Source organism: Microcaecilia unicolor, chromosome 13 (assembly GCF_901765095.1).
Source record: "Microcaecilia unicolor chromosome 13, aMicUni1.1, whole genome shotgun sequence".
In the NCBI taxonomy this organism is placed as follows: Eukaryota; Metazoa; Chordata; class Amphibia; order Gymnophiona; family Siphonopidae; genus Microcaecilia; species Microcaecilia unicolor.
Genome location: NC_044043.1, coordinates 15,967,514 through 15,986,457, shown reverse-complemented (window position 1 = coordinate 15,986,457; position 18,944 = coordinate 15,967,514). Strand labels below are relative to the sequence as shown.

At 44.0% G+C, this 18,944-nt stretch overlaps 1 protein-coding gene across 1 annotated transcript in view; it reads left to right on the top strand.

Moving 5' to 3' along the window:
- LOC115456822 (zinc finger protein 510-like) overlaps positions 1 to 18,944 on the top strand; it is a 93,030-nt gene that overhangs the window by 29,389 nt on the left and 44,697 nt on the right. Inside the window, exons 2-4 of the mRNA XM_030186139.1 lie at positions 3,422 to 3,548; positions 16,287 to 16,400; positions 16,535 to 16,648. Coding sequence (XP_030041999.1) covers positions 3,422 to 3,548; positions 16,287 to 16,400; positions 16,535 to 16,648 — 355 coding nt within the window. The remainder of the gene's footprint in view (positions 1 to 3,421; positions 3,549 to 16,286; positions 16,401 to 16,534; positions 16,649 to 18,944) is intronic.

Genomic DNA, 18,944 nt, shown 5'->3' with positions numbered 1-18,944 from the left:
AGTAGATCAGCCATCCCACGAGGAATAAACGCAGTCTCCCGGGCTTTGGCCTCACAACAGTCCATCCCATGCCCTCCCGTCACCCCACACTCCCCCACATCTGCTACATTCACTTAACTATTACCTTCCTGTCTAGCATCCCTCCAATTCAATCTCTCAGCTCACCCCTCACAATGTTCCAACATGCTTCCATGCTCCCCACTCTCACCAGGGTGCCATGCTTGCCCTCCCCTCTCCCCACTCGACCCCCTATGCATAGCACCCCCTGAAATGGGTGCTTATCTGCATAATGTCCTCAGCGAAATAATCAATCTTTCGCCAGTCCACTTAAGTCTGTTTTCCTTCAGGAAGCCTGCTTATCAGATTTCTTTCCCCGATCCACCACCGTCTGCCACGCTGAATCCGCTCTTGGTTCCTTGGCGGTCTCCGGTAACTCTGTCTGTACTGGAAAACCTCTACACCCGAAAGATCGCAATGTTGACCAGGTGTCACGCGGGGTCTTTACTTTGCGCGACATCCCATCCACCGTTAGCCACATCGCAAAGGAGAATAGCCACCTGTAGCGGATCCCCCTTGACCTCATGAATATCGTGACTTCTCTAAAGGATCGACGCTTTTGTAAAGTAGTCCATGCCAGATCTTGAAACACTCCAATCTTGCAGTTCTTTCAAAGAATCTCTTTTTGCTGCCTCGCTTTAGACAATATCAGTTCCTTCATGGGAAAATCAGCGAAACACACTACAGTGTCCCTTGGGTTGGAATCTCGCTGCGGGCCAGCCACTCTGTGCGCTCTCTGGATGTGGAGGTCCAGTAATTGACCCCCTTCCTCGGGATTCAATATGTGCCCACACAGCTCTCGAATCACTGCTTCACAGTTGCTGAACATATCCAAGTCTGGGATTCCTTTAAATCTCAAATTATTTCTGTGCGACCTATTCTCTAGATCTTCCAACTGCTGCTTTAGTTGTTGCACTTCCACCGTGTCAGCTTTCACAACTTTATGGAGTTTTCCCATGTCCTGCTTAAGAGTCTCTATCCCCTCCTCCACCTCACCGACACGCGTTCCCAGGTCGCGGATTTCAGCCCTAATTTCTCTCAGGGCATTTTGGATATCCTTTCGGACCCCCACCAGATCGGCCTTCAAGTCCTGAAACCAACCCACCACCTCCGATTTAGTAATCTCGCGTCCTTCCTCAGCGTGCTGCTCCTCGGTTACAGCTGGAATTGCCGCCATCTTGGATTCGCTCCGCTCTGGCTCTGCTGAGACTGCCAACGTTTTTTTGCTTTGTTATATCGTGAAACGGAATCGCTCCAGCTCCTTCTTCGGTGGCATAATAATGGGACCTCTCCCCTGCGACCCAAGCTTCAAGATGCTGCTCAAATCTACGGGATTTGCTCACTTTTAATAGCGCCCCAACGGAGCTCCGTGTTCAAGCTGCCATCCTGGTCCATGACGTCACTTCCTCCTCAAAGTTGTAAATTTAAAACAAATGAGAGAAAATACTTCTTCATTCAACGTGTCCTTAAACTCTGGAATTAATTATTTATTTTTATTTTGTTACATTTGTACCCCACGCTTTCCCACTCATGGCAGGCTCAATGCGGCTTACATGGGGCAATGGAGGGTTAAGTGACTTGCCCAGAGTCACAAGGAGCTGCCTGTGCCAGGAATTGAACTCAGTTCCTCAGGACCAAAGTCCACCACCCTAACCACTAGACCACTCCTCCACTCCCAATTGCCAGAGAATGTTGTAAAAGCAGTTAGCTTAATAGGGTTTTAAAAAGATTTGGATAGCTTCCTAAAAGAAAAGTCCATAAGCCATTATTAAGATGGACTTGAGGAAAATCCACTGCTTATTTCTAGGATAAGCATCATAAAATGTATTGTACTGTTTTGGGATCTTGCCAGGTACTTGTAACCTGGAGTGGCCACTGTTGGAAACACAATGCTGGGCTTGGTGGCGCTTCGGTCTGTCCCAGTATGACAGCGTTTATGTTCTTTTGTTCTCAAAGAAGCAATTTGATGGAGGTGTTTTGGATTAGTTGTAGCCTTCTAATATGAGAGTTTCAGACTTGGGAGCAATGAATTGCAGTAATCTAGGTGTGTTAACACTAGAGTGAAGAAGAAGGTGTAGTGCTCAATGGAGCAGTGAGTGAAGGAGAATTATTGCAGTTTTAGAAAACTTGAAAGAAGTCTTTGTTCAGGCATTCACCCATTAACATAGTAGACTGACAGTGGCCTAGATCAGTTCAACTGTTTCATGTTGGATAGAAAAGAAGACAAGACTGTTCAAATGTATTTTGTTATTTCACGTTAATTTGGTTTTGTTTCACTGTGAATGTTTTATATATTTTGTTTTTCTTGTGTGTACGTTTTATTGTTCTCTGTCCATAACTGTGGATGGACAGGCAATAAATATTTTAAATAAATAAATCGTTCCAACTTACATTGGGCTGGAAGGAATAAAGAGCTATTCCTCCTCCTTCCCAAATAGATTACTCCTGGTATGAGGCACATCTGATTCACGGGACTGAGTAAACCACTTTTCTGTAATAGCAACAAGAGACACACACACACTTTAAACTTTCTCTCATAGACATTGTGTCTCTTAACACCAGTTCTCTTTACTTTCCTGCTTTCAGTACCCTACCTACCAATCTTTGCCCCTCTCGCCTGTTGCTTCTTCTCCCCTCCTTCCAATCATCACATACAGATACCTCCAACCCCTACTGTTCCATCCAACTGCTAAATCAGATACCACATTCAGTTTAAGCTTCTCCTTCTTACCTACAAATGCATTCAGTCTGCTGCCCCTCACTACCTCTCTACCCTCATCTCCCCTTACGTTCCTGCCCGAAACCTCCGTTCACGGGACAAATCCCTCCTCTCATTACCCTTCTCCACCACTGCCAACTCCAGGCTCCGCTCATTCTGCCTCGCCTCACCCTATGCTTGGAACAACCTTCCCGAGTCCTTACGCCAAGCCCCCTCCCTGCCCATCTTCAAGTCTTTGCTTAAAGCCCACCTCTTCAATGCTGCGTTCGGCACCTAACTCTTACCTTTCAGGAATTCCAGACTGCCCCAATTTGTCTGCCCCTATCGATCTGCCCCTATCGGTCTGACTGTTCACGTGTCCTTTAGATTGTAAGCTCTTTGAGCAGGGATTGTCCTTCTATGTTAAATTGTATAGCGCTGCGTAACCCTAGTAGCGCTTTAGAAATGTTAAGTAGTAGTAGTAGTAGTAAATTGGCCAGTGACCGAGATTTCCAGCATTTCTGTAAACAGCCAGAAAACTATACAAAACACTGGAGAAGTAAAGGGCAGAGCTCTCTTCATGTTATGCTGTAATGCAGACATGGGTCATATAAACATTACATGCACATTATAATGAAGCTGAGGGTGTCCTGTTTGCTGTTTCAGGCATCAGTCACATTCAATGATGTCGCTGCTTATTTCTGGGAGGCAGAGTGGGACATTCTGGGAGAACGGCAGAAGGAGCTGTACAAAAAGGTCATCAAGGAGATTCACAACTTCCTGATGTCACGAGGTAAATATGCTTTTTCTATTATCTAATATCCACAAACACATTGAAAAATCCATGGAGGTAGGTTTTATGGACACTTAAAATTCTGGTTCTAGCAGCTGTTTCTAACTTAAGATGCTGTTGTGAGCTATTAGAAAGAACTTGTATGTTAAACTAGAGGCTTCATACAAGACCAGCTGAAGTCTCTCAGTTTTATATGCAAAAAAAAAACTGATACAGGAGAACAGAAGAGAGGATTTTACTTCTCTGATTCCCAAGCAAGAACTAATATTTAATGTTCAATTAAAACTACTGATGAGCAGGCCAAAGCAGTTTACAATAAAATAAAAGGCAATTAAGACTAGAAAGGAACTCCATAATAGCAATAGGATAGAACCACCTAGAAGGTTCAGTCACCCTTACATAAATAGCATTTAACAGGTTTACCCCACTCGGACCTACAGTGTCAGAACAAAATCCAGGCCAAAAAAAATAAGTTTCCAAAGAAGAGTTAAACTTTGGTTCAAAACCATTTCTTTATGAAGGGAAACTGGAAGAGAATTCCAAAGACTAGGAGCAAGATAGAAATGTGCTAAGCTCCTGGTTGATTCCAAATGAGCACGTGCAGGAGATGGAAGAACCAAGCGCTGTTCATTATGTGATCCACGCATTCGACCTGGGACACAGGATAACGTCAACTCAGACAGGTAATTGGGAACACTTACATGTGAAGAGGCATTTTTGAAAGAACGTCCAAGTCAGAATTGGATGTCAAAATATATGACGTCCATCTCGCAGCCGTTTTTGAACAGGGAAAATGTTGGGATTTCCTGGTCAAAAATACATAAGAAGGATGTTCTTGTGCCTAAAATTAAGATGAACAGCCATTTTCCAAAATGAAACATCGAAAATATGAATTCACAAAAACATCTGGCATCGTTTGTAGAAAAATGCCCACACAGATGTCCCTGTAAAGCAGAGGAGCAGCCTAGTGGTCAATGCATTGGACTTTACTCAGCGGGACCCAGGTACAAATCCCATGTTAATTCCTTTTTATTTTATTGTGAGCCCTCCAGGGACAGATAAACTTACTTTACCTAAAGGTACATTTTTTTATTTATTTATTTTGTTACATTTGTACCCCGCGCTTTCCCACTCATGGCAGGCTCAATGCGGCAGGCAATGGAGGGTTAAGTGACTTGCCCAGAGTCACAAGGAGCTGCCTGTGCCTGAAGTGGGAATCGAACTCGGTTCCCCAGGACCAGAGTCCACCACCCTAACCACTAGGCCACTCCTCCACTGTTGCTACTATTGGAGATTCTACATGGAATGTTGCTATTCCACTAGCAACATTCCATGTAGAAGTCAGCCCTTGCAGATCACCAATGTGGCCGTGCAGGCTTCTACATGGAATGTTGCTAGTGGAATAGCAACATTCCATGTAGAATTTCCAATAGTAGCAACATTCCATGTAGAATCTCCAATAGTTTGCGTGTAGAATCTCCAATATCAACATTCCATGTAGAATCTCCAATAGTAGCAACGTTCCATGTAGAATCTCCAGTAGTAGCAACATTCCATGTAGAATCTCCAATAGTAGCAACATTCCATGTAGAATCTCCAATAGTATCTATTTTATTTTTGTTACATTTGTACCCTGCGCTTTCCCACTCATGGCAGGCTCAATGCGGCTTACATGGGGCAATGGAAGGTTAAGTGACTTGCCCAGAGTCACAAGGAGCTGCCTGTGCCGGGAATCGAACTCAGTTCCTCAGTTCCCCAGGACCAAAGTCCACCACCCTAACCACTAGGCCACTCCTCCACTCACTACAGTAGCCATCACACTTGCGAGTGTCTTATAAATTCCAGTACATTAGGTATTTCTATGTTCCAGGAGGGCTCACATGTTTGTACAGAAATAAAAGAATTAAAGTGGGAGTCAGTACCCTTTTCCACCACTGCCAACTCCAGGCTCCGCCCATTCTGCCTCGCCTCACCCTATGCCTGGAACAACCTTCCTGAGCCCCTACGTCAAGCCCCCTCCCTGCCCATCTTCAAGTCTCTGCTTAAAACCCACCTCTTCAATGCTGCCTTCGGCACCTAACTCTTACCTTCAGGATATCTGGACTGCCCCAAATTGACTGCCCCCATCGTATCGTCTACTCACTTGTCCTTTAGATTGTAAGCTCTTTGAGCAGGGCCTGTCCTTTTATGTTAAATTGTACAGCGCTGCGTAACCCTAGCAGCGCTATAGAAATGTTAAGTAGTAGTAGTAGTTACACCTAGGTCCCATTGTTCATAGTCCACTGCACTGACCACTAGGCTACTCCTTAAACTTGCTTTCTGCTCTATTAGGAATGGCCATAATACCTGAAGCTGTCAGAGCCTGGTATCCACTGTCACTTAGGGGAGGTGAGAGGGGATCAGTAACCTCTGGAAGATTGAGGAGGGGTCATGCGTTCATCCCTCCAGTGGTTAGCTGCTCAGTCAGGGCACCTTATTGTACCGTGGACGTGCTTGAAACAGGTCTAGATAAAAAGTTCTTCTTTTTTGCCTTGGGCGTTTCTTCCCGTTCCATTATCGCTGAGAGACGTCCTAATTTTGGGCCTACCCTAGTCCCACCCAAAACACACCTCCAACATGCTCCCTTGATATTTGGATGACCTGCAGTGTAAAACGTCCAAATTCTGCCTTTTGAAAATCATGCTTTGGACTTTTTGGCAGATGGACGTTTTTTTGGCCGTTTTTGAGACTACTACTACTAATCATTTCTATAGCACTACTAGACGTACGCAGCGCTGTACACATTATATGCAGGTTCTTTCTCTGTCCCTAGAGGGCTCACAATCTAATTTTTTTTTTGTACCAGGGGTAATGGAGAGTTTAGCGACTTGCCCAAGGTCACAAGGACCTACAGTGGGAATTGAATCCCACAATCAAACGTGCTGATGCATTCTGGATGACCTGTAGAGCCTGGAATCTTGCACCTGACATCCCCAAATTTAACGAGTGCTCACGCCTAAACTTAGGCGCACAACTGCATAGCATCAATTACAGGCATAATTGCGGTACAAAATTTACATTTAGTGCACAGCATCCTGGTGCCTAGCTTTAGGTGACCTATAGAGAATTACCCCTTATGCAGGTAGCATCACCTGCTACGCAGACAAGTGCTACTGGCTCCGGGCCAGTTAGTGATTTTCAGTGATATTATCTGGAAATTATTACAGGGTGCCAAAGCACCTTCCGTCCGGATAGCCCTAGAATGATCCCTAGGTAGGTCCCCAAGTTACCTGTTAGGTTAGTTGACTGAATATCACTGCTAACTATCCATAAAGGACAGCAAAAAGTGACCTAACTTTATCCAGTTCACATCTTGAATAATACCTGCACTGTTCCACTCATGATTTTATAAACATCTATCATATCTCCCCTTTGCTGTGTCTTCTCCAAGCTGAAGAGCACTATCTGGATAGTGCCTGCACCTACCACCCTAGCTGAATATTCAGTGCTGAACACTAGGGGTAAATTCTATAAGTAGGCGCTTTCTTTTAGGTGCCCTGATGACATAAGGTGAGAGCCTATTCTGTTACAGAATACTCGCATAACCCAGCATCAGCGCTCCTTACAAGTAAACGTCTGCAGTTACATGTGCAACTTATAGAATAGTGTAAGTTACATGGATACCTGCTACATTTAGGCACTCAAAATTACGCCAGGTCTATGGCTGATATAAGTATGTTTATTAGATTCCTGATACACCACTTTCCTGTGGTACAACCAAGGCAGTTTACATTTATTATATATAGGTACTTTCTCTGTCCCTAATGAGTTCATAGTCTTAAGTTTTTGTACCTGAGGCAACAGAAGAAGGTAAAGTGACTTGCCCAGGGTCACAAGGAGCTGCAGTTATAATGGACTTGGGGAAAATCCAATGCTTATTTTGAGGATATGTATTGTACTGTTTTGGGATCTTGCCAGGTACTTGTAACCTGGATTGGCCACCGTTGGAAACAGGATCCTGGGCTTGATGGATCTTCAGTCTGTCCCAATATGGTAATACTTACGTTCTTATGTAGTTAAAGTACGACTGCTTGTTACAGCGTTCCTCAGGGGAAATTCGATTAATGTTGTGAGGTATTCTGGGGATAGGCCTTGTAGGATTGTGAAGAAAAGGGCTGTAATCTTGAAAATAGTTCTGGCTTTTATGGGGAGCCAATGGAGTGCTTGTAGCAGAGGGAGGGCCCTGTGGTATTGAGGGGACCTAAAAATCAGATAAGCCACTGTGTTTTGAATAGTTTGTAGTTTTTTTCAGACTCGAGTTCTTGCAACCTATATATAAACCGTTACAGTAATCTAGTTGGGATAGTATAAGAGTTTGGACCAGAAGATGAAATGTTGATAATGGGAAGAAGTTCCTGATTCTTCATAATTTCCAGAGTGTTCTGAAAGCTTTTTTGCCAGCTGTGGCTATTTGGTCATCAAGGTTTTGGTTGAGAATTATACCTAGTACTTTGAGGTTGAGTTCTAAGGGGAAACTGGTTTGGTTGATAGTAAAATGATTGCAGGATATTGGGAGGAAGGGACTTGTCTTGATTAGGAATTTAGTTTTTTCTCTGTTTAACTTTAGTTTGAATGTGGAGGTCCATGTCTCCATGATGTTAAGGCAATTCTGAATCATGGTCCCGATATCTTCAATGTCTCCTGACATAAATTTTTATATTTGGATTTTGTTCACACCTTTTTAGTAGTAGCTCACATTTCCCTGTCCCTGGAGGGCTTACAATCTAGTTTGTACCTGAGGTGATGGAGAGTGAAGTGACTTGCTCAAGATCACAAGGAGCAACAGTTTGATTTGAACTGGGCACCTCTGGATGTCAAGACCAGTGCTCTAACCACTAAGCCACTCCTCCACTCCAGATGTGGTTCTTTAGATTATTTGTCTTGAGTTTATGTCCGAGGGGAGTCATCATGATATTGAATAGAGTTGAGGATAAAGATGTGCCCTGTGGTACCTCGCAGCCTGGAGACCACTGTGAAGATATGTGGTTGGCACCCATGACCTGGTAAGTTCTAGATTTGCAGAAACCGGAGAACCAGTTCAACACCTGTCCTCCAAGAGCTATGTAATTATTATTATTTATTATTTATTGCATTTGTACCCCACATTATCCCACCTTTTTGCAGGCTCAATGTGGCTTACAGATTGTTGTAATGATCTAGTCGTTACATGGTTTTAAATACAGTTGATAGTAAGCTGAAGGTAAAGAGGGTTTAGATGGAAGGTGTTAGGTAAGGTCGTGTGAGAGGTGTTTTTTGATGTACTTGGGTGGTTTAAGGAATGGTTTGTTTCATTAAGGATGTTTCTTGTAGGCTTTGTTGAAGAGATGTGTCTTCAAAGCTTTGCGAAAGCTGGTTAGATTATTCATGGTTTTCAAGACCATGGGTAATGCGTTCCAAAACTGTGTGCTTTTGTACGCAAAGGTAGTAGCATAGGCCTGTTTGTATTTCATTCCTTTACGGCTGGGGAAGTTCAGATTGAGGAATTTGCGGGCCGATCTTTTGGCGTTTCTGGGCGGTAAGTCCACTAGGTTTAACATTATAAAGTGGGGCATCTGCGTGAATAATTTTGTGTACGGTCGTGCAGATCTTGAACTCAATTCGTTCCTTGAGCGGAAGCCAGTGCAGTTACTCTCTTAGGGGTTTTGCACTTTCATATTTAGGTTTTCCAAAAACGAGTCTGGCTGTGGTGTTCTGGGCTGTTTGGAGTTTTTTAGTGGTCTGTTCTTTGCAGCCTGCGTACAGAGCGTTACAATAGTCCAGGTGGCTTATCACTAGTGACTGTACTAAGGTGCGGAAGATGTTGCTTGGGAAGAAAGGTTTTATTCTTTTGAGTTTCCACATCGATTGGAACATTTTTTTCGTTGTATTCTTCACGTGGGTATCGAGTGTGAGGTTTCAGTCAATGGTAACTCCAAGAATTTTCAGATTTTCTGAGATGGGAAGTGTGCAGTAGGGTGTGGTTATAGTGAGGTAGTTTGTGTTATATTGGGAAGTGAGAACTAGACATTGGGCTTTTTCTGCGTTGAGTTTTAATTGGAATGAGTCCGCCCAAGTGTGCATGATTTGGAAGCTCTGGTTGATTTCGTTGGTTATTTCGTTTAAGTCACTTTTGAACGGGATATAGATCGTAACGTCGTCAGCATATATGTAGGGGTTGAGGTTTTGATCAGCTAGGAGTTTGGCTAATGGTATCATCATTAGGTTGAAGATGGTTGGTAAAAGGGGGGATCCTTGAGGAACTCCACATTCCGGTATCCAAGGTGGTGATCTGTCAGTATTCGTTGTTACTTGGTAGGATCTGGTGGTGAGGAATCCTTCGAACCATTTGAGAACTGGGCCTCCGATTCCGAAGTATTCTAGTAGGAGATGGAGGAAATGCTGTAGTCCACCATGTCAAATGCACTGGACTTGTTGAACTGCATTATCAGAACTTTGTTTCTTTTGCTGGTTTCTAGTTTGATGTCATTTACTAGTGAAATTAGTACCGATTCAATACTGTGGTGTGGTCTAAAGCCTGACTGGGAGGGATGTATGATCAAGTATGCCAATAGATAATCCTTCAATTGTCGGGTAAACATACCTTCCATGACTTTGAACAACAATGGGATGGAGGCGACCGGTCTGAAATTTGGTTGACAAAACTCGCTCTAGTCTAGGATAATTCCGAGAACCTTGGAATAATCTTCAATCCGAAGAATTTCTCCTGATACTAATGTGAACTGCTTATATGGAATGACACCAAAATCTCCAAACTATAACACCTTCGTCTTCTGTTTATTAAGCTTCAAAAAATGTTTAGATGTCCACTGATCTATAAATGAAATATAAATGGATATCAGTGTCTTCAAAATTTGACAGAGCAGGACATAGTAGAAAGATATTGTCTGCATAAGAGAGGACTATAATCCCTAAATTAAAAAAAGAAGGAGCCAAGTGAACTAAGGTAGACATTAAACAGGAGCAGAGACAACGGTGAACCCTGGGGTACCCCACAACCAGAGCCAGTAAGATGACTTATCATCCTTCCTTCTCTCTATATATGTCCTTTTACCCCAAAATGTGTGAATTGGTGAAGAACCGTTCCTGTTAAACCCAACTCACTTAATCTAAACAATAACAAAGAATGATCTATTGTGTCAAACGCTGCTGATATATCAAATTGAACCAGAATAACTTTTTGACCTCAGAAAGTATCTAATTTTTAATGTGTCAAAAGCATTGTTTCCGTGCTGTGTCTGGTTCTAAAACCATGTTGAGTGTGATGCAAAATCTTATGAATTGCTAAGTATTGATTTAACTTTAATAATTTGGCCATCCATGGGATACTGGGTACTGGGCGGTAATTCTCAACATTAGTCTAATCTGCTCTTATAGCCTTCAGGGAAGGAGTCAGCACAATACTAGCTAAATTTTCTGGATAATTACTTAGATGCAACACGGCTTTCACAAAGCAAGTAAGCCACATAACAATATTTGTAGGAACTCCTGCAGAAAATAGGAAGGACAAACATCTAAAGAGCAAGATTTCTTTTGCAAGTTTAACCAATAAATTGCTAACTGACTCGGTTGATATCTCCTCAGAGCTACTCCAGATTCTATCACCAGGACTATAACAGTTCACTCTGGCTCATCCATTGTTGTTATATTTTCCAGTTTGAACATAGGAAAAGATTGTCTGATCTTTTTAATCTTAAGCAACTCTATCCTACTCCATATGCCTGTTCAAATAACAGTGTCTTCAGCTCTTTTTTAAAAGCTCTCCAGGTTCTGAGCCAATCTCAGATTCATTGGTAAAACATTCCATAAAACTAGACTAATTACCTTAAAAATTGATTTTCTATACTCCTCTATTCTAATACATCGAGCGGATGGAATTTCTAATTGAGCCTTATTTGCAGATCTCAAGGTTTGCGAGGGCTGAGACATTCATAAGGTAGCCACAAATTAATGGAGAAACAGTTCCATTCAATACTTTAAAACCAACAACATGATATTAAATTTAATTCTTTGATCAATAGGTAACCAGTGGAGTCGCTTCAACACAAGAGAAATAGGAGAGTAGCGTGAACATCCTGCGAGCACTCTCGGTACAGTATTTTGAATTATCTGGAGAACTCTAAGAAACTTTTTTGGCAAGCCTATTAACATATCATTATGCTAGTCAAAACATGGTGGTGTTATGCTTTGAGCTACGGTTTGAAAATTTGAGAAAGACAACAAATCTAAATCCTTCTTAACTTATTGAAAACCACTTGAATGATCTTTTGTACCTAAAACATCATACTAAAAGCAGAATCGAGAAATTTTATTCAATATGGGGATAGAAATACCCCCATCATGAAAAACTCTTGAATGTCATCAGATGAATAACTAGACAGTAAAAAATTTTGCGTCTTACTCATATTCTTGAGTGAATCTCTTCATAAAGGCGGTTAATAAATCCCAATAAATAATTATTCTGCTTCAAGCGATTTCCTCGCATCCACTGCTCTATTGAATTCAAACGTAGGGGGTCACGGGATGCCTTGCTGAAAGAGCTGTGTCAGTGGAAAGAGCTCCCGGGATTCACCCTCTAAACTGACCTCCACAAGACTTTTTGCTAAAACCCGTTAAGTGAGCGGGAGGATTAAGGTCCCAGGAGTCAAGATTTGGCTGACAGTGAATGGTTTGGGAAGGTAATGGCAATGGCATCCAAATCGCTTTGCTGCGAGGACAAAACGCAGCAAAGCAACACCAAGATGGTGACCGGAGGGGACGCTGGAACTTCCAGTGTTAGCTCCGCATGGGTGGCAGAGATCGTATCGGAGGTGAAACAAGCCATTGATGCGTCGCTGGACAAAAATTTACAAGTGATTGCGGACAAACTGGACGGTGTTGATGGGAAGTTAGAAGCGATGCAAGGGGAGTTCTCAGCATGCTGCCAACGCGTCTCTGACCTGGAAGATCAGGTTCAGCAGCTCACTGAGTCAAACTTAAATTTTAAATCAAAACTTCAGCTTCTGGAGGAAAAGATTGACGACTTTGAGAATTGCTCAAGGAGAGGGAACCTACGATTATTGGGTTTACCGGAATCTATCCCCGAAGCAGAGCTGAGGAAAGTTGTAGAATCCTGGCTGGAATCTGAGTTGCACCTAAAATCCACAGCGGGGCCTTTGCGGGTGGAACGGGGCCCACAGGCTGGGACCCAGAAGGTCGGCAGAGCTTAAGCCTCATGTGGTTATTCTTAAGATCTTGAATTATGCACATAAAACAGAGATTCTGAGGGCCATTAGAGCTAAGGGTCCTTTAAAATTTGAAAATAAATCTGTCCTGTGCTTCCAGGACTTTTCTGCAAGAGTTTCGAATTTGAGACGTGCTTTTGCTCCTGTGTGCTCAGAGCTACATAAACGTCGTGTTCAGTTTGCTTTGTTGTATGCGGCGAGACTAAAGTTATCAAAGATGGTAAATCGCAATTTTTTGACTCACCAGAAGATGCGAAAAACTTGCTGACAAGCAGCGGACTAATTGGTGGTGAGATGGTCAGCACTGTGGAGGATGGACCATGAACAACGTGTAATTAAACTCTGGAATTCGTTGCCGGAGAAAGTGGTGAAGGCGGTTAGCTTAGCAGAGTTTAAAAAGGGGTTGGACGGTTTCCTAAAGGACAAGTCCATAAACCGCTACTAAACGGACTTGGAAAAATCCAAAATTCCAGGAATAACATGTATAGAATGTTTGTACATTTGGGAAGCTTGCCAGGTGCCCTTGGCCTGGATTGGCCGCTGTCGTGGACAGGATGCTGGGCTCGATGGACCCTTGGTCTTTTCCCAGTATGGCATTACTTATGCACTTATGTAACAAGGCAACAAGCAGAAGTTTGTGTTTTTTCTTGCCACCTATGGACTCATGAGACCGGCTGAGGGAGAGTTTGTAGATGTGGACTCCTACAGGATTCCTGGTTTTATTTCAAGGTTGCTGGATAAACATATACTATGGAAGAAATTTGGGTTTTTCTTTTTTTTTTTTTTTTTAAAGCTTAGGTGTGAATGTGGGTAAGGGGAGAGAGGGTGGAGGCTGTGGGGTTAGGGCTGGCTTCGCCAGAAAGCAAAATGGTGGTATTCTTCCAGAAAGTTAACTGATGCTTTCTTGGAACCATTTGACAATCAATTTTGCTGTGTTGGGGGGGGGGGTATTGATAGGGGACTTTACTTGAAAGGTTCGGGAAGATATGTGTCTATTGCTATAAGGGGGGAGGGGGGGCTGATTGCCTCTTTTACTCCTCGGTCATCTAGCGGTCCAACCGATTAGAAGCAGATTAGAAACGAGACTAGAAATCAGAAACTACAAGTACTATGTAAGGCATGATATGTTCGTCCTGTATGAGGTAACTATACTATATAACACGTTATACGCATGTTTGAATTCCGTTACCGTTTTCATTTCCACCACCTCCCGCGGGAGGGCATTCCAAGCATCCACTACTCTCTCCGTGAAAAAATACTTCCTGACATTTTTCTTGAGTCTGCCCCCTTCAATCTAATTTCATGTCCTCTCGTTCTACCACCTTCCCATCTCCGGAAAAGGTTCATTTGCGGATTAATACCTTTCAAATAGTTGAACGTCTGTATCATATCACCCCTGTTTCTCCTTTCCTCCAGAGTATACATGTTTAGTTCAGCAAGTCTCTCCTCATATGGGATTTGCGTTACAAGACGTATGAGGAGAGACTTGCTGAACTAAACATGTATACTCTGGAGGAAAGGAGAAACAGGGGTGATATGATACAGACGTTAAACTATTTGAAAGGTATTAATCCGCAAACGAACCTTTTCCGGAGTTGGGAAGGTGGTAGAACGAGAGGACATGAAATGAGATTGAAGGGGGGCAGACTCAAGATAAATGTCAGGAAGTATTTTTTCACGGAGAGAGTAGTGGATGCTTGGAATGCCCTCCCGCGGGAGGTGGTGGAAATGAAAACGGTAACGGAATTCAAACATGCGTGGGATAAGCATAAAGGAATCCTGTGCCGAAGGAATGGATCCTCAGGAGCTTAGTCAAGATCGGGAGGCGGGGCTGGTGGTTGGGAGGCGGGGATAGTGCTGGACAGACTTGTACGGTCTGTGCCAGAGCCGGTGGTGGGCAGCGGGACTGGTGGTTGGGAGGCGGGGATAGTGCTGGACAGACTTGTACGGTCTGTGCCAGAGCCGGTGGTTGGGAGGCAGGGCTGGTGGTTGGGAGGTGAGGATAGTGCTGGGCAGACTTATACGGTCTGTGCCAGAGCCGGTGGTTGGGAGGAGGGGTAGGTGGTTGGGAGGCGGGGATAGTGCTGGGCAGACTTGTACGGTCTGTGCCCTGAAAAAGACAAGTACAAATCAAGGTAAGGTATACACAAAAAAAGTGGCACATTTCTTGGGCAGACTGGATGGACCGTGCAGGTCTTTTTCTGCCGTCATCTAATATGTTACTATGTTACATTTCAGTGGCTGGCTGCCAAATAAGCAAATGTGCCAGGGAAAACCTGTTTATAAAGCACCTGTTTTGGATCTGGATATTGTAAAAGTAGAAAACCTCTAGATCCAGGCGTAATATTTCTATGCAATAATCGTATGGGACGTACCGTATACTCCGGTACTTCACTGTGTGCAATTCGAAAAACAAGGCGACAAAGCTTAAAGACAACTCGCGCTTGCATTGGCAACCAATGCAACTGTATCAATAATGGGGGAAAACTGTTAAATCTAGAAACCCTAAATATTGATCACGTAGTGTTATTTAATAAAGTTTGAAGTTTTTTTTAACACTACATCCTTACAACCTAGGTAAATAATGTTACAATAGTCGACATGTGACAGCACAAATGCGTGCGCAATTGATCTAAACACTTCCAATGTAAAATTTGATCTTATACTAGATGTCACAAGTCAAATGTCCCTTTCATTGGCCTCTAGCCTGAATTATATCCGTTTTCGCATCCTGTTCAAACTTCTTCTACTAACCTATAAATGTACTCACTCTGCTGCTCCCCAGTATCTCTCCACACTCGTCCTTCCCTACACCCCTTCCCGTGCACTCCGCTCCATGGATAAATCCTTCTTATCTGTTCCCTTCTCCACTACTGCCAACTCCAGACTTTGCGCCTTCTGTCTCGCTGCACCCTACGCCTGGAATAAACTTCCTGAGCCCCTACGTCTTGCCCCATCCTTGGCCACCTTTAAATCTAGACTGAAAGCCCACCTCTTTAACATTGCTTTTGACTCGTAACCACTTGTTTCCACTCGCCTCCACCTACCCTCCTGTCTTCTTTCCTCTATACATTAATTGATTTGTTTACTTTATTTTTTGTCTACTAGATTGTAAGCTCTTTGAGCAGGGACTGTCTTTCTTCTATGTTTGTGCAGCGCTGCGTACGCCTTGTAGCGCTATAGAAATGCTAAATAGTAGTAGTAATTATATCTCAGGACTTGGGTTTTTCTTCTTGGCTGGTCTTAATATGAAGCTGGGATTCCATCTGTCCTGGAAGGCTCATGTTTACACCTGCAATACCTCCATCCAGGTGGGCCAAGAATAGAAATGACCATATCAGAATTCCTCTAAATATTAATCTTATTCATGTGGCAGGCTGCAGTTCTCTTATCACTAAATTTGGCCAGGCAAATACTGAGCTATATATTTATCACTTTTACTGTTTGTTTTTTTGGGTTTTTTTTTTTTTTTTGACAGGTTATTCAATTGTTAAGCCTGAAGTTATATTTAGGATTAAAAAGGATGAGGATAAACATTTCACTCAACATGGTGAATGGGAGGAAGAAGAAAACTTGAAAGACTCCACCACTGGTAAGTAAATGTTTTGCATTTAAAGAGATTTCCCTTTCAGGTCACTTGAGACAGATCATTAATATGAAATATTTGAGGATTTAAAATCCATTTCCAAATATTTTCTTCTAGACACATTTGCTTTCTCATAACAGGCCGTCCAATTAGAACATCTATGTTCTCACTGAACATCAAACAAGAGGAAGATGCCCCCTCCATAGATCACTGTGAATCAGAGATCACTGAGGAAATTCATTCTCCTGTAACAGGTATGTATGTATAAAATTCCTCCTGGCCATCTTTCCTAGGGTCAATCATCATCATTTAGGAAATTTGGGGGCCTTTTTACTAAGCTACTAATCAGTCATTTTACTGCTGCGGTAAATGTCCTCAAGCATGTGGGAAAAACCTATGTATAGGCGCACTAAGGCCATTTTTTTACCTCGGCCTAGTAAAAGGACCCCTTAATGCTGGTGGTATAATAAGCTGTTATCCTCTGTCTTGCTCCCAGTGTCTGTTTCCCTACCTTGAATGGAGTAGGCTACCTGTGGGGGCAGAGGGAGATACTTGATGGAGGTGCAGTGGTGTGCTGGTAAATTTTTAACAACGGGCTGTCTCTCCAGGCGTAACCAGCCCTACAATTCTGGGGGGGGTCCAGGGTTTGACTGGGGCAGGATCCAAGATGGTAGCAGCCCTCTCCCCATGCAGTTGCGCTAGGCTAGGCCATGCCCTGCCAGCCAAATATATGGACTGCCGCCATTCCCTGCTGCTTGTTTCCGGCTCTGAGCAGCATGCCGGGACTTCTTGTGCCTACTTTAACAACTGGCTCTCAAAATCCTTAAAAACTTAGCAAACAGCTCTTGCAAACCAGTGCAAGCCAGCTCCAGCACACCACTGAAGGTAGGGGACCCAGAGGATGAGGGTGGAGGGCAGCTTGGCAAGTCTCTTCATCACTGTTTCCTCTAAGCTGAACAGGGGTCCACTACTTACAGTCCTGCCAGTGGGGGTGCTGTTTCACTAACACATTTCCAATAGTGAAGGATAGGTAAGCTCTGGAGGACTCCAGGTAACCTGCCTGCCTCTAGTGATTGAAAACACAATATTCCTTAGCAGAAGTCCAGACTGGTCAAGATGCTTGGGTTATGTACTTCTACCAGCAGATGGAGACTGAGAACACTGACTGTGTGAATTCTATAAGAACCCTGTGCAGTTCTCAGCCAGCCAATGTTTTTCAGTCTCCCAGTTGTGGTAGACTTGTAGCCTGTGCAGTCTGAGTCCGTTTGATAGGCCGGGGAGGGGGGGGGGGGGGAGGGTTGTGGATTCCCCGGGATGGTGAGTTTGGGTGCTTCCTTTTTGTTTAAAAAAATGTAGTTTTAGTGTCCATTCCTTTAACTCTACCGGTTGCTTTGGGGATGCTGGTCCATGGAGGGTGTTACACTTGGAAAGCTGGGCTGCATATGGGTGCCTTAGCTCCAGGGTCTGGAAGCCTTGCGTGCGTGGCCCCCAGTGCAGCTGCTGAGCTTACCTTCAGGTTGAAGTAAAAAAAATAAGTTTGGATGCAGCTACAGCAGCAGATTGAGCAGCCTGGTCATTCCTGGCCTTGTTAGTGCCTGGGGGGGGGGGGGGGGCTGTGTTCTGCTGATTTTTGTCTGAAGGTTCAGAGGTCGTCTCTCCTGCCTTGTCCCCACGGCTAGTCTCATGAGTTTGGACAAGCTGAGCTGCTGCCATGTGTGTGGCAAGTGCAGTCTTGAGGTTGTAGGGTCTCCTTATCAGCTCTGTGGGGAGCCAAAGGCAGCGTTGGGGAAGTCTCCTTCGTAGCACCTGGCATGCCCAGCGGATACACCAGAGGTTGCCATGGTGGGTACCTCAACAGTGGTTCCGATTTCGGCAGGAACCGCTGCTATCTTGGATCCTGCCTGTCAGACGGAGTTGCATCCATAACTGACCCTGAAGGGCTCATTTCTTAGTTCAACAGCTGTTGGGGTTGGGGGGATTCAGGGGAACTTTGGTTTTCCTCCAGAGTTTTGGACCCTATACCAGGCTTGGCGGGTGGGGCCAAGGGAAGGGATGCTCCGGGGCAGGCGGTCCCTTGGGTCTCTGCCAAACGACCCAGGATAGACTAGAAGGATGATGGAGTAGACCTGGAGCAGGATTTTTTGGAGGACGATTTTGAGGACCCTGAAAAGGATCTTTTTCCTCTGGAGGAGTTTGGCGAGGATGGGGGATTTCCCACGATGGTCCGTATTTTCCATAGGGAGGAATTATCTGAACTTATTTCTCTGGTGTCTCTGGTTATCAATTTTGAGAGGAGGAGGTGCCTGTAGACAGTTTGGCCAAACAGGTGGATCTGTTGGTAAAGGGCATTTGGTGGCTGCCTAGAACGTTCCCCATGAATCCAGATTTTTGGGATATGATTCTCGCGGAGTGGAAGTAAGTTAGCCCCTCAGAGGAGCTGTTTTCTTTCAGAGGACTCGGTCCTTTTGGGGTGGATGTTGAGGGGCAGAGAGCCGGGGGCGAATGTCCTCGGACAAGGCTGCTCCTCCCGATGAAGGTTTCCGGGTTACG